Here is a 15,440-nt window from a genome sequence, read left to right as displayed (position 1 = left end):
TGGAGCAATAGTTGAACAAAAGTTTTTATTTGGAAATTGGTGAAAACAATCACGTTTTAATAACAATGTTCTATTCTGTGGCTTCATCTTTTTAAACTGTTACGCCATCTTTGAAATTGTCGTGGCGTGTGTGTGTTTTTTTTATAGCAAAGCCACATCAGGCTATCTGCTGAGTCCACTGAGGGGGATCAAACCCCTGATTTTAGCATTGTAAATCCGTAGACTTACCGCTGTAACAGCGGAGACATTTTCGCGGTAAATAATAAGATAATGAAACATTAACCTTATTATAAATAATCATTCGGGTTTTATTTATCAGAGTTTTCACAATACGTATATCAGAGAAATACCTGCGCTAGACGTTCCTAACTTTGAAATGATAGACTAGAGGAAAGGCAGTTAGAAAATAACACCAACCGCCAACTCTTCGGCTTCTTTTTCAAGACAAAAAAAAAAGAGATTTGGCCGTCACTTTTATACCGCATCCATGGCTCCAGGGTTTGGAGAGTGGATTTAATTTGGAGAGAGGGTCAGTGCTAAATAATACGTAGCAAATGATTCTACTTTGTTATATTACATGATGGATAAAACAAAACTTTTTTTTTTTTCATTTACATAAGTAGAGAGAAAGAAATGGGAGGATTTAATTGTAAATATCTTTACTAATATGAGAGGATTTTCGGTCACATCTGGTCATCTATATTTAATCACTAAGATATCTTAACCCTAGTCACGAGACTGATAACGCACATTTTGAAAAACATTCGTTAATTCGTGTAGTGGTTGTTATTTGTAGTTAGTTCACGTCCTCTCCTTTTATAAGATTAATATACTTCTATCCTGGACATCGATTATTAGCTAAGAGATCCGACTGTCGACCATAGAAACCACGTGACTTTCTAGTTAGCTGGTTTCAAAGATATGGACGTTGCAGTTAAAGGATAAGTGTACAATAACATCTAAAATAATCAATAAGCTGAGAAATAGATCAAATTTAAGTTTGGGGAGGGCATTTACGTTTGCCGTAAACACTGAATTCAAAGCTGAAACAGAGACTTTCTATGATTGTCATACATAAGTATCTGTTCCTCATTCAAAAGGGCACATTATTACCGGATCAAAAGTTGTGATGGAACGTGCCTACGCATACTTCTTGTATTGTACGTATGAAACACTTCATGTTATAAAAACAACAGCAGAGTCAGTTCCTAAACAAATATATACAGTGAGAACTGATAAGACAGTTTCACAAGCGTATAGGTTGAGAACTGACAAGACAGTTTCACCAAAGTCCAGGTGCCTCGACTTCTCTAAGTAGTTATCAATATATTGACATAAATTTAAACATTTTATTACAATTTATACGTTTTACAGAAAGTATAATTGGTTTTAAACAATGTGGTCTATACGGTTTACCGCCACGCTAGTCGTAGAGCCAATATAAACCACCTTTTCGTCTACTGTTTATAGCCCATGATTTCATTGTTTACAGTATCGCTAACAACACTCAATTAATTAAATTAATGTCACTGTTATAATAATTCTACTAATTATTGCTTGGCATGAATAATGTTTATTATTTTGTCTGAGCAGTTGTTTTTTGTTTCTTTTCTTAGGTTTGTAACAGTCAAAGACATAAACTTTTCCAATACGTGGATAAGTATTGAACAAAAGAAATACTTGTTGTTAATTTGAGTATTAACATTACAAACGTTCGAATCGATCATATCTGTGGGTGGGGGTGGATGACATCAATGGTTATCGACCCCACTGTGCTTACTGGGTATTTTTTAACAATGGGAAAGTTCCTCAGTGACATAGTGGTGAACCTGAAGGGTTTCGACATCCGTGGTGGGCACAGCATAGATAGCCCATTGTGCAACTTTGCGCTTGACAACAAACATACAGTGCTTAGCACTGCTCTGGCAACTTCAGTTACTTTTAGGGTTAGTTTTTGACATCAAAAACCCTCCACGACCCCGAAGGCTAAGGAGTAATGTTACCAGCAAACCTGTTCGCGCAATAACTGGCGAGGCTTTCAGGGCTCCTCGCAGAACGAGGGCATTGACCCCACCATACTCATACACATCACTGACACACATGTGCGTGTGTGTGTCAGATATAAACAAACATTCAGGTCGTGGACACATTCCACTCAGTATGTGAGTAGTTCGTCCCACGAAAACACGTCTTTTAAAGTTACATTAAAAATTCATATATATGGACATCTTGATCCATCTTTATATAGATATATACATATTTGATATCAAAAATTTACTTTATACAAACTGGCTATGAACCGGTATCTTTACATTTTAAAAAGAAACATGGATATTTTTTTATTCGTTAAATCCACGTGCCGCATTTGAATTGTTAATTTGAATCTTTAACAGTATTAGAGTGTTTTACGTAAAATATCGTATATATATATATATATGGAATATAATTCATCAGCTCTTATTATCGGAAAATAACTGTCTTGATGTTGGACTATCATATTGTTCCTTCGGTGGCGACGTGAGTGGTTGGATTGAGTGATTTTAATGATGGAAAACAAGGATATAAAGTTAAAAGAAATCGCTGACTTGTTTAACAACAAATAAGTTGATTTTTAATTACTTTAACTAGAAACACGACGACAAGGGATTGCTGAGTGACATCAGGGGAACTTTATAAAAAATAAAGAAATTTTCTATTTTCCATAACTTTACATACAACTTTTCGTATCTCCATATAGTCCTAAACAATCAGCACACTTGGTGATGAAACCATGCGACACTATATTCATAGACTCAACCAATCAGCTCACTTGGTCATGAAACCATGTGGTACTATATTCATAGACTCAGCTAATTAGCTCCCTTGGTGATGAAACCGTGTGACACTATATTCATATACTCAGCCAATTAACTCACTAGCTGATGAAACCACGTGACACTACATTCATAGACTCAGCGAATCAGCTTACTTGGTGATGAAACCATGTGACATTACATTCATAGACTCAGCGAATCAGCTTACTTGGTGATGAATATTCATTGCCTCAGCCAAAAGAACTGAAATATTCATGGAAAGACAAAGAAACGTGAAGCTCTAAGAATAATGAGAATATTGACACAAGATTTATAGCGAATATATTCTGAAAAATAGAAGACCAAGTTCCTTCTAGAAGTTTCTGCTAAAAATTGCCCATTGCATGCGTAATGTTGTCAAGTGTTGTCTGTATTTGTAATGTTGTCGAGTGTTTCGCTATCTTTGTGCTTAAAACCACGTAAAGTGATGCGAACAAATGATTACGTAATGTTTCTGGAAAGTTGTCACGTGACATGGAATAGTTTAGAGAATGTTTAACTTTATTGATACATTTCAACGGCCTTGAACCCCCTGCTCCATAAAGTCAACATTATAACCAATCACAAAAGACTTGATTCCCCCTCTCATACCTCTTCAACTTGCCTTATTTGCTAGCTCTTGATAACACAGGTTCGTTGACCTCTCAGCTATGCGCACGCTCCTTGCGCACCATTTGGAGGCTAGGTTGGGTGATTTAATGACCAGTTGAGTTACTGCTGCAGAAGATATTTACCGATCTCGAGTCACGTGCAGTCTGAAATCTCTGTAGACGTAGAAATAAGTGGAACTGTAAAGCTGAAACTTAAATAAAGGTTCGATATTCATCGTATAGGACTGCTATTAAAAAAGAATTAAAGTAACGCTTCTAAAACTCATAATCACGACACAGTCGTTTTTCAAGGGACACAAGTGATTGACCTAACTTGACAATATTTGCTTCTTGTAATAAAGACTCCACACGTGCTCTATGACGTCAACCGTTGTTTAAAATGGTCATAAAGCTTCTGTACAGTTTATGTCGTTTGAAGTTCCCGAACACCAACGATATATAGCCTATCCCCCTCGGGGTGGAAGAACAATGCTTCACAGTCAGTGGATGGTACTAGTGACCCACAGCTCTGGTACGCACCTCGTGCCCTACACATTGCGAGGTCGTTCACCCCCTCTCCTGACCCAAAGACAGGCATAACTTAACATGTAATGTTAGATGGAATTTTGAAACGAACACCAACAGCCGTGTACCGTGAAAATCACATGGTTTAGTCCTAGCAGGCATTTGATTTCACAATTGCTAAAATCAAGGTGATTAAAAGACTTCTAAATTAAAACAAAAACACCTTAACACTAAAACAAACACTCATCACTGGAATGAAAAAATTGCAGACGCTTTCAAAGAAAACGATATTCAAATATAAACCGTACTATACGTAACGTACTTGTAACTGTTCTTGCCATTAGAAGCTTGTTTTATTTTATTTTGAGTTTCGCGCAAAGCTACACGAGGGCTATCTCAGCTAGCCGTCCCTAATTTAGCAGTGTAAGACAGCTAAAGGCAGCTAGTCATCGCCACCCACCGCCAACTCTTGGGCTACTCTTTTACCAACGAATAGTGGGATTGACCGTCACATTATAACGGACTCACGGCTGAAAAGGCGAGCATGTTTGGTGCGACGGGGATTTGAACCCGCTACCCTCAGATTAAGAGTCGAACGCCTTAACCACCTGGCCGTGCCAGGCCTCTAATTTCTAAAAATCAGTAAAGTGGGTTGTCTTATATGTAAACTTAGCTATTTAACTTTCAAACTGATATTTAATTTCTATTATCAAGCAAAACTCATTGTGTCGTTTATAAACCAACCGATCAGATTTAGTTTGGTTTGGTTGTTACTAAGCACAAAGTCACACAGCTTTCTAGAATGAATCCAAAACGTTTACAAGAGAAACAACCAACAACAAACGCGTTTTGAACACAAACTACATACATCAATGACGAAAACAAAGCGAGTTTACTTGTTAACTATTACAGACATCAGCCCCACGACAATTAACCAACCTCTAAAACTAAATATCGATGAGCACGACCCACCAAGATCCGACTTATACTCCTCAGAATCTCTTACTGGTATTACCGATGGTACATTTACGCACGTACAAACCACAATGGGTCATCTTGGTGACGCTTAAACATTCTTACCCTAGAGAGACGGTATAATAAATATTATCTTTAAATAGTGCTTCATGCGACTTTCTCTGACATTTTATAAATATCGTTAGCTTACCGTGGGGACGTTATAATGTGACGGTCAATCCCACTAGTCGTTGGCAAAAGAGTAGCCCAAGAGTTGGCAGTGGGTAGTGATGACTAGCTGCCATACCTCTAGTCTTACACTGCTAATTTAGGGACGGCTAGCACAGATAGTCCTCGTATAGCTTTGCGTGAAATTCAACCAAACAAGGATAAGTTCTTGTATTATTTTAGAAAGTCATAGATCTTGATAAATACATAAATAGGTACGCCTAAAACCCATCACACCCAATGAGAAAACTTGGTTTGTAGAAATAACACGTTTTCATGTTAATTCAGTGTTTTTGCACGGCAGTTATATTACAATTAGAAATACAAGCTAATTTATAGCTGAAATAAGTTATTAGTTATTCTGTCTTCCCCTGAATATCTTATCTAAATTGGGTTTCATTTCTGGACATCTAACAGTATAGCACTCCAAACTGTAGTACCGATGGCGTGAGCCCTAAAAACCAATACGTACTCTTTTTTCTTTAGCAACAAATATAAACAATGGTAATACGCCAAACACATTCCTCAGCACAGAATCTAAATTAGGTGCCTGCCCCAAATCTTGAAACGTAAAGCGAGAACACCAGAATATCTTATCCAACATTACTAATTATATCGTGAGTTGATTTGACTAACCCGTATTATTGGTTTAAACGTAAAAGAAAACGTCTACCTTTGAAGCATCACTTACTACAATCTGTAGTCATCATATCTATTTGTCGCTCTCAAGTGTTGCTCACGGTTTACGTAACACCTATGAAATCCTGAAGATAAATTTTGTATGGCACAACGTTTTTGTGTGGTTTTGGAAACGTGTGGTTGGGAGTTTTCTTATAGCAGAGCCACATCGGGCAAACTGCTGTGTCCACAGAGGGGAATCGAACCCCTGATTTCAGCGTAGTAATTTCAAAGATATACCACCAGGGAAATTTTGGAAACGTCGAAAATACTGGAAGTTAGTGTATCCGTCTAGTCTCGCCCCCTTTTAAAAAATATTTTCACAAAACAAAGACGGCTAAAGAATTAAAGGTTTCGGATATTTTGACAAAAGACCAGAAAAAAAGACAATTAATAAGAAACACTCGCTGCGTACACGTCTACTCTTAATCTAAAAGCGGAACTGACTGTCCCATGTTTACGGTTGATAGTGCACAACGTGTTCAGTAGTATGCTGCAGGCTCGAACCTCCAACTTTCTGATCCATAGCTCGATATTCTAATTATAAGCCGCTTCGAGCACCTTCAGACTTGTATTTAAAACCTAAAGTAAAATATATGATTTGCCTAAGCTTAATAAACCGTACGAAGTGAGCTAAGATTAAGAGAACGCAATATATTCTAATAGATTTCCATAGATCAGGTTGAACATAATAACTGACTAGTTGTTTAATAGGTTGATCACATTGACTGACTGATGGGTTCTTCAAATGGTTGATCACAATGACAAACTGATTGTTTAATATGTTGAACACAATGACTACCTGATTGGTTCTTCAATAGGTTGACCACAATGACTGCCTGATTGGTTCTTTAATAGGTTGATCACAATGATTGATTAGTTCTTTAATAGGTTGATCACAATGACTGACTGATTCTTTAATAGGTTGATCACAATGACTGAGTGGCTGGTTCTCCAAAGGGTTGATCACAATGACTGAGTGGCTGGTTCTTCAATGGGTTGAACACAATGACTGACTGATTGGTTTCTCAATGGGTTGATCACAATGACTGACTGATTGTTTAATAGATTGAACATAATGACTGACTGATTCTTTAATAGGTTGATCACAATGACTGACTAATTGGTTCTTCAATGAGTTGTTCACAATAACAGACTGGTTGTTTAATAGGTTGAACGCAATAATTGACTCATTGGTTCTTCAATAGGTTGATCACAATAAGTGACTGGTTCTTTAAGAATAGTCTTGCTTTGTTAAAATTCGCATGCTCTCAAATCTATCTAACAATCAGATGTGACAATTACTTAAAACACGTGACTGGCATTTTTACCGGCAAATTAAACTCAGTTAAAGATCCGGGTCATGTATGTTTGTTTTATTTCGTGTTACGTGTTATTCATCAGAACACTTGTTACCTTTCATTAAGACACGTGGAAAGTACATTCAATTCACCTACGTAAACTCACTGATAATACTACTGAACAACCTTTTCTAAATTGTGTCCATTTACTTGGATCCAGTGATACTTTTAGGGTTAAGTAAAAACCACCCTCTGGCATCAGTGATGTTTAACCCTTTCTTTCTCTCCCACCATCACCACACTAGACCACTACAGTCGCCAGTTAGCCAACAGAATTTTTCAAGGTCGAATAACCGCCAGCAACTACTATCCGCCGGCCGGGAACCAATAGGAGTTTATCTATCCGAGTAAATCATATCAAAATACTGGCATTTAGAGTCAGTGTCAGTTTTTAAAACGTAATTTTGATCGTCGGATCACAGTGAGGAGTGGAAGAAAACCTGTTTGGAACCACAAGAGCAGATGCACTGTACAAGGCTGGTTGTGTAATACCACACAGAGGTCACTTTATCGGTTTAGGAAAACAACATATAAATATATACATATATGTATGCACATATAAAGATGCCGCTGACATTTAATTAATAGTATATTGTTTTTATTGTAACACTACACACATACGACTTTTATATTACCACAAATACTATCTGGTAACTTTTTAAGAAAACCACTACTACATATACTGTCTGGTAACTTTACAACAAAACCACTACTACATATACTGTCTGGTGACTTTTTAACAAAACAAACCACAACATATACTGTCTGATGACGTTTTAACAAAACCACTACTACATATACTGTCTGGCGACGTTTTAACAAAACCATCAATACATATACTGTCTGGCGACTTTTTAACAAAACCACCACTACATATACTGTCTGGCGACTTTTTAACAAAATCACCACTACATATACTGTCTGGTGACTTTTTAACAAAACCATCACTACATATACTGTCTGGTGATGTTTTAACAAAACCACCACTACATATACTGTCTGGCGACTTTTTAACAAAACCACCACTACATATACTTGTGTTTCACAGTGTATCTAAATACAATAAAGGTATGGTGTCTTACAATGTATCTAACTTACACAATAAATGTGTGGTGTTCTACAGTGTATCTAACTGACACAATAAATGTGTGGTGTTCTACAGTGTATCTAACTTACACAATAAATGTATGGTGGTTTACAGCGTATCTAACTTACACAATAATTCCATTTTTGTACGTAGATACTAGTGATTTATTTTCGTGTATTTTTCAACTAGACAAGCTGTATACTTTCAAACCTGGATCATTTACTCTCTTGTGGTCAGATGTCTGAACCTTAATGTGTCCATACCACATAAATGTCCTATTTATCCATTATAAAAAATGCTAGAGAGTGATCGAGAATCCGGATCATGACCACATCTGGGGGAGATCTGTCCCATACTGACTTCCCACCTTGTGCAAAATATTTATGTACATCGATCCATTTTCAAGACACAGAGGGACAGACAAACACATCAACCCGATTGCAATACCCTCGTCCTCCCTCGGGGGGGGGGGCGGTAAAATGAAGGTTAGGCTTTATATGTATATAGGATTAAACAAAGGTTTCGTAATAGAACTGTTTATTGACGTAACAAGTTTTTGATAGTACGTGGTGTTTCTCAGGAATTCGCATTTGATATTCGATTTCTGTTGTAAAGATACTTTCTGTTTCCCAATGTGATGGCAACATCTGACGTAAGGATGTGGTTAGAGGTGAAAAGAACGATTCATTTTCTAGAAAACATTCACGTTGGTTAAATTACGAAGTGAAAGTTTATATAAAAACCTTGCTGTATCTTCCCAAATAATGTCCACAGAGAAGCCGGTTTTGTGACACGTGTTAAGTACTTCCGAGATGAAGCACGTGGGCGACAAGAAGTTTCCCAGAAATCACGCAACGAAGAGTTAATTGAAAATTTCCTCAGTGACTCAGGAAGATGTGGTTTTACCCACGTGGTATTCCAACTTTCTAGTCAACCACAGTAGATAACAACGGAAATAGATTACAGAATTTCACCAGAGGTCAATGTCACAGCACTTTCCTAGTAGTGACTGTAACATGAAGATTTTGAAGGTCACATTAGTACAGTCACTCTTTATTCGTGGGCTGTCACATCAGTATAGTAAGCTTAAGGTAATCTTTCGAATACCGAACATTCCATCTCAGTAATCTTGCCCTACTCTGGTTCGAATCAAATTTACAGTCATATGTCCAAACATCAAGCAGCATAAAAGGAAACAAAAACCCTTCACTAAATTTCCAAACACGTTAAGAAACAAAACAATCAACAGCTGAGCTAAACTACCAGAAACAAAAAGATAGTTACACAATAACAATATAATCTAGTTTCGATTGTCCTTCAACATCTAATTAGATAACACGCTGTATTACAGGGTCAACATGCATCTGTATAAGATTCTAACTGATATCTAGTTAGATTACACACTCTATTATAAAACAACATCCATTTATATAAGATGCTAACTAATATCTAGTTAGATTACACGCTGTATTATAGGATTAGCATCCAACTATATAAGATGCTGACTGAAATCTAGTTAAATTATACACTCTATTATAAAACAACATTCATCTATATAAGATGCTGACTGATATCTAGTTAGATTACCCACTCTATTATAGGATTAACATCCATCTATATAATGTGCTGACTAATATCTATTTAGATTACACACGCTATTATAGGATTATCATCCATATATATAAGATGCTAACTAATATCTATTTAGATTACACACGCTATTATATGATTAACATCCATATATATAAGATGCTAACTAATATCTATTTAGATTACACACGCTATTATATGATTAACATCCATATATATAAGATGCTAACTAATATCTATTTAGATTACACACGCTATTATATGATTAACATCCATATATATAAGATGCTAACTGATATCTAGTTAGATTATACACTCTATTATAGGATTAACATCCATCTATATAATGTGCTGACTAATATCTAGTTAGATTACACACGCTATTATAGGATTATCATCCATATATATAAGATGCTGACTAATATCTATTTAGACTACACACGCTATTATATGATTAACATCCATATATATAAGATGCTAACTGATATCTAGTTAGATTACACACGCTATTATATGATTAACATCCATATATATAAGATGCTAACTGATATCTAGTTAGATTATACACTCTATTATAGGATTAAAATCCATCTATATAAGATGCTAACTGATATCTAATTATGTTACACACTCTATTAAATATAGTTCTGTTTTCTATCTCAACTTTATTGATGCAATACATATACAACGTCTCAGCCGTTACTTTGAAATAGCTGATAAACGTGATGGTTTGTTACAAGATAACCTCGAGAAAACCAGAGACATTTTTATTTCATCCTAGGTCAAGGTTAGTGATAAACAAACACTGTTCTTTATCTTAGGATAAGGTCAAGTACAAAAGAGTTAACGTCCTTCCATTTATCACAGGATAAGGAGAAGAACAAACAACCAATACTGTACTCTTTAACCTAGAATAAAGACAAACAACTAATACTGTACTCTTTAACCTAGAATAAAGACAAGCAACTAATACTGTACTCTTTAACCTAGAATAAAGACAAATAACTAATACTTTACTCTTTAACCTCGGATAATGACAAAGAACTAATATTGTACTCTTTAACCTAGAATAAAGACAAATAACTAATACTTTACTCTTTAACCTCGGATAATGACAAAGAACTAATATTGTACACTTTAACCTAGATAGGACAAAGATAAATATTCAGTACTCAACACTCTGTCCGAACATAAGGGCAATGATAACTGATATCCTAATCTCTAACACAATGAGAAATATACAACAATAAAGCTGGAACTATAAACAGGATCTTATTCAAAATACTATTAATATAATTAAAAGGAATCGAATTATTGTTTCATAAACTATTTTCTAAATCAAACAACTTTATCGTTACTTTTGTCTCAACCTGTACATAGATAAAAGTTTCTACTATTAATCCACTATAACTGATACGTCAAAAAGCGGTGTTACGTGTGTGTGTGGAATTATTGTTGATATATAAAACTCATACTTGTTAATCTAAGAACAAGTGACTAGCATGTTATTCTTCCTTTGACGACAAACAGCCAACCATCAGAATTCTGACAAATAACATTATTCGACAGTCGACCTTCATGAAATGTAGGTCAGCGGTTTTTCTAACCTTGACGTGGTCTTTCTAGAGCGATTGGTTTTTACAAGGTCAACTTAGGCAGTAGTTATGCTAAAACATAAAAATGACCCTAATATTTCAGCTCAGATGGGTCACGATATTCAAAAATGGTTTTTAAACACGTATAAAATGAAGTAATTATGGCGGGCGTTATTGTGTCACAAAGAGTAATTAAAGGTCAGTACAAAGTTTTCTTATACATCAGAGAATGAGTTAATTTGCACTTCTGTCAAAGAGCTCATCGTATAAAGGATTGCTTATTTCTTAGGGTTTGAATTAATTGTTACATACATTTTTGTAAACGACGAAATGTACAAGTCATTCCGAAACGTTCGAATCTGTAAATAAAACGTAAATAAAATGTCTTATCAACAGTCTTAATTTCCATTATTAAACTTCGTTTTTCCCTCATCAATCCATTTCTAGTGTTTAAACCAAAGTGTGCTCTTCAGATGTTGTAAAAAGCCTGATTTAACGGAAAATGTGCAAGAACGTTGGACTATATCTGTCCGACTTATAACTTTGTTTGTGGTTTAAACACAAACTACGCAGTGAGATATCTGTGCTCTACCCTCCACAGGTATCGAAACTCGATCTCTAGAATTGTAAGTCCGCAGATATACAGCTGTGCCACTGGGAGCAAGTTACAACAATTGAAAATGGTTATTATATAGGGTGACCCAAAAGTAATAGCGGTGAGAAACACCTTGAAGATTAGTTTGGACAGTAGATGGTAGCAGCAGTCACTCCCAAAATAGGGCAAACAGAATCTATCACATGGATACACGTTTCTTTTAAATCAATTTCTAATACTCTATATTACTACTACACCATTTTCTAAAACAAAGACCTAAAGCGTTAATTAAGTGGGTCTAAGCAAAGGTACTTTATTTATTTGAATCTTTCAGCGATATACGAGTTAACTATATTCCACTTGTTCTAGTAGCAAGTTCAACAGAAAGCAATACTGTAATATCATCACAAGTTTCACGTGTATCCTTTATCAAAAGGTCACAGGGTTACGAGACTGACACCTTATTATAAAAAAAAATACTGTGGTTAGAAATAAAATATAATCGTTAGAAAATACGAAAAGCAAAGGAAGGGAACTTTTAACTTCAAAAACATACTGAGCTTTCAATAAAACACGTGGTTCTTATGGAACCTGAAAACTGAATACACTCGGTATTCAGACAATGAAAATACACTCAGATACTAAAAGTGGCTCAAGAGAACTAGAAAACATCGGAAGTGTGTCAACTAAGAGGTCTGTCTAATGTTAAATTAGTATTTTTATAAGACAAAGGTTCATATCGAAAGTGTGCAAACTAAAAGGTCTGTCTAGTGTTAGATTAGTAGTTTAATGGACAAAGGTTCACATCGGAAGTGTGTAAACTAAGAAGTCTGTCTAGTATTAAATTAATATCTTAATGGACAAAGGTTCATATCGAAAGTGTGTAAACTAAGAGGTCTCTCTAGTGTTAGATTAATAGTTTAATGGACAAAGGTTCACATCGGAAGTGTGAATTTATTTAACACGGATTTATTTAATGAGTGTTTACAAGATGATTAATATGATTATAATTCACTTTTATAGTAACAAGTTAAATTTCTCCATTCCTGTCAGTGAATTAGCCCTTACCTGCTGACAGGAGTTTTGTCTTCACACTTGTCCTTTCTAGGCATGGTCAAGTACTCGTCTCCCAGTATGAAGAGATCTTTAGAAATAATCATTGTTGATTCCACAGTCTTAAAGTTTTATCAGTAGCACCAAAAGTCCGACCGCTATCACGGTACACTTTGTCAGTTCTTTTACTTCTTGGTGGAATCGACGTAGCCCCCTCTCTCGATCAGTACGCGAATTACGCTATGTTAAGTGTTTTTCTTTCTTCTCCAAAGCCGTAGCCTCACGCTGCTTGCGCAGGATTTAGTAGAAAGAGTTGGATAAAACCACTCCAACGCAGTAGGGGTGCCCTGTCGAGTAAGATGAGGATTTATTTCTATAAACTTTTAATAAATCAAATATTTTTAAAGTACTTTTCATACCGTCTCTAGAAGACAAGTTATATAAACACGGTAACCGTGGTAACAAGCTGGCTAGTTTTACCATGTTCAAATAACGTTTTATTTCCACCATCGTATATTAAAAGAACCACTTTCCACACTAAAACTTCTTAAGTCAAGAACTTTATAAGGTAATTACATAACACATATACCTGGGACTGGAATATGTGTGAACAAAAAATAAAGTTTTGTAGCGATGTTCAAATCCTAAGAAGAGGCAGGCTGAGTGTGTAAAGCGCCCTCTGTGGAGTTGCTTATCTTGGTCACTTCATGTCATTGAACTATAAGATGATAATATATGGATTAATGGGCATCAGCTATTGACCTTGAAACACATTATTAACGGGTTGAACACATAGAAATAGAAGACTGGATTTCCTTTTTCACTTGTTTCTCTCCATTCAACCTTTTTGGCCCGGCATGGCCAGTTGGTTAAGGCACTCGACTCGTAATCCGAGGGTCGCGTGTTCGAATCCCCATCACACTAAGCATGCTCGCTCTTTCAGCCAGGGGACGTTATAATGTCACAGTAAATCCCACTATTCGTTGGTAAAAGAGTAACCCAAGAGTTGGCGGTGGGTGGTGATGACTAGCTGCCTTCCCTCTAGTTTTACACTACTATATTAAGGACGGCTAGCGCAGATAGTACTCGTGTAGCTTTGCGCGAAATTCAAAATAAACAAAGCAATCCAACCTTTTATTCTTTTTTTTTTTTCGATTGCTTATGTTAAACAGTTCTGGTTCCCCGCTAGTACAGCGATAGGTCTACGAATTTACAACGCTAAAATCAGGGGTTCGATTTCCCTCGTTGGGCTCAGCAGATAGCCTGATGTGGCTTTGCTATAAGAAAACACACTAAACAGTGCTGGCCATCTAGAGAGATATAAAAAATTAAATTAAAAATTACCACGTACTTACTACTGAAACATTTCGAATTAAAACTACGTTAAAAAATCTCTAAAAATCTGATATTAAAGCGAGCACAAGACTTGTTAGTTAACCCTTACTTTAATGATAATTGTAGTTTTATTCTAGCGCAATGGTTCCCTCACGCCCCCCGCTAGTACAGCGGTATGTCTCCGGATTTACAACGCTAAAATCAGGGGTTCGATTCCCCTCGGTGGGCTGAGCAAATAGCCCGATGTGGCTTTGCTATAAGAAAAACACACAAACACACAGGTTCCCTCACATTTATAGTAATGACGTCATAAGCTTCAGTGGCATTCACTGTTGATTGTTTCCGTTCTGATTGATTTTAATTATCTAATAAATTAAAAAAAGACAGAAAACGAAAGATGTTAAAAGTTAGTAGCTTTATGTGCTGTCGGTTTCTGTTTGTGTTTTAGTGAACGCTCCGAAAGCGAAATAAACACAACACATAAGGTTGTTTATTTCTAGTATTAATACGTCTGTAGATTTCGTTTTGTATTTTCAGTACATAGACTAACAACATTAGGTTACACTTTTGTTGCTAAGCGAAGAGATAAAAGTCATTGTTAGAATGCAGTGTTACCAAAACACACTGTTTTATCTATTTATTAGAAGTTATTAATCTAACGGATTGTTACTATTAATAATTATTTAAATACACCGAGTGTTTATTCAATGAATGATCTTAATTTTGATTGGCTTACAAAGGAATTTAACGACGTCTGACTGGCTAGACTCCACGTTTCAGCCTTCTTGCTGGTTAAGCTGGATTTCGTGAAATTTATTTATTTAAGTTAGCTATGAAATGTAAGGTTAGGGTATAGTATGGGGCTATACGCTAGCATAACATGAAACCTGACTTTTGTCGTTACACGTCTAACACTTACAGCTGTGTTCTTAGGTGCAAAGCTAACAATGGACTCTGTGTTCTTCGGTCTATGCAGTATTTGTTTGTTTGTTTTTGA

General features: G+C 35.9%; 1 protein-coding gene across 1 annotated transcript in view; it reads right to left on the bottom strand.

The window, feature by feature from the left end:
* LOC143228540 (uncharacterized) overlaps positions 1–13,378 on the bottom strand; it is a 62,738-nt gene extending 49,360 nt beyond the window's left edge. The window contains exon 1 of the mRNA XM_076459783.1: positions 13,124–13,378. Coding sequence (XP_076315898.1) covers positions 13,124–13,215 — 92 coding nt within the window. The 5' untranslated portion in view covers positions 13,216–13,378. The remainder of the gene's footprint in view (positions 1–13,123) is intronic.
* Between the last annotated feature and the right edge of the window lie 2,062 nt (positions 13,379–15,440).

Source organism: Tachypleus tridentatus, chromosome 10 (genome assembly GCF_004210375.1).
Source record: "Tachypleus tridentatus isolate NWPU-2018 chromosome 10, ASM421037v1, whole genome shotgun sequence".
In the NCBI taxonomy this organism is placed as follows: Eukaryota; Metazoa; Arthropoda; class Merostomata; order Xiphosura; family Limulidae; genus Tachypleus; species Tachypleus tridentatus.
The sequence above is the reverse complement of the archived record's forward strand: the minus strand, read 5'-3'. Positions and strand labels throughout refer to the sequence as shown.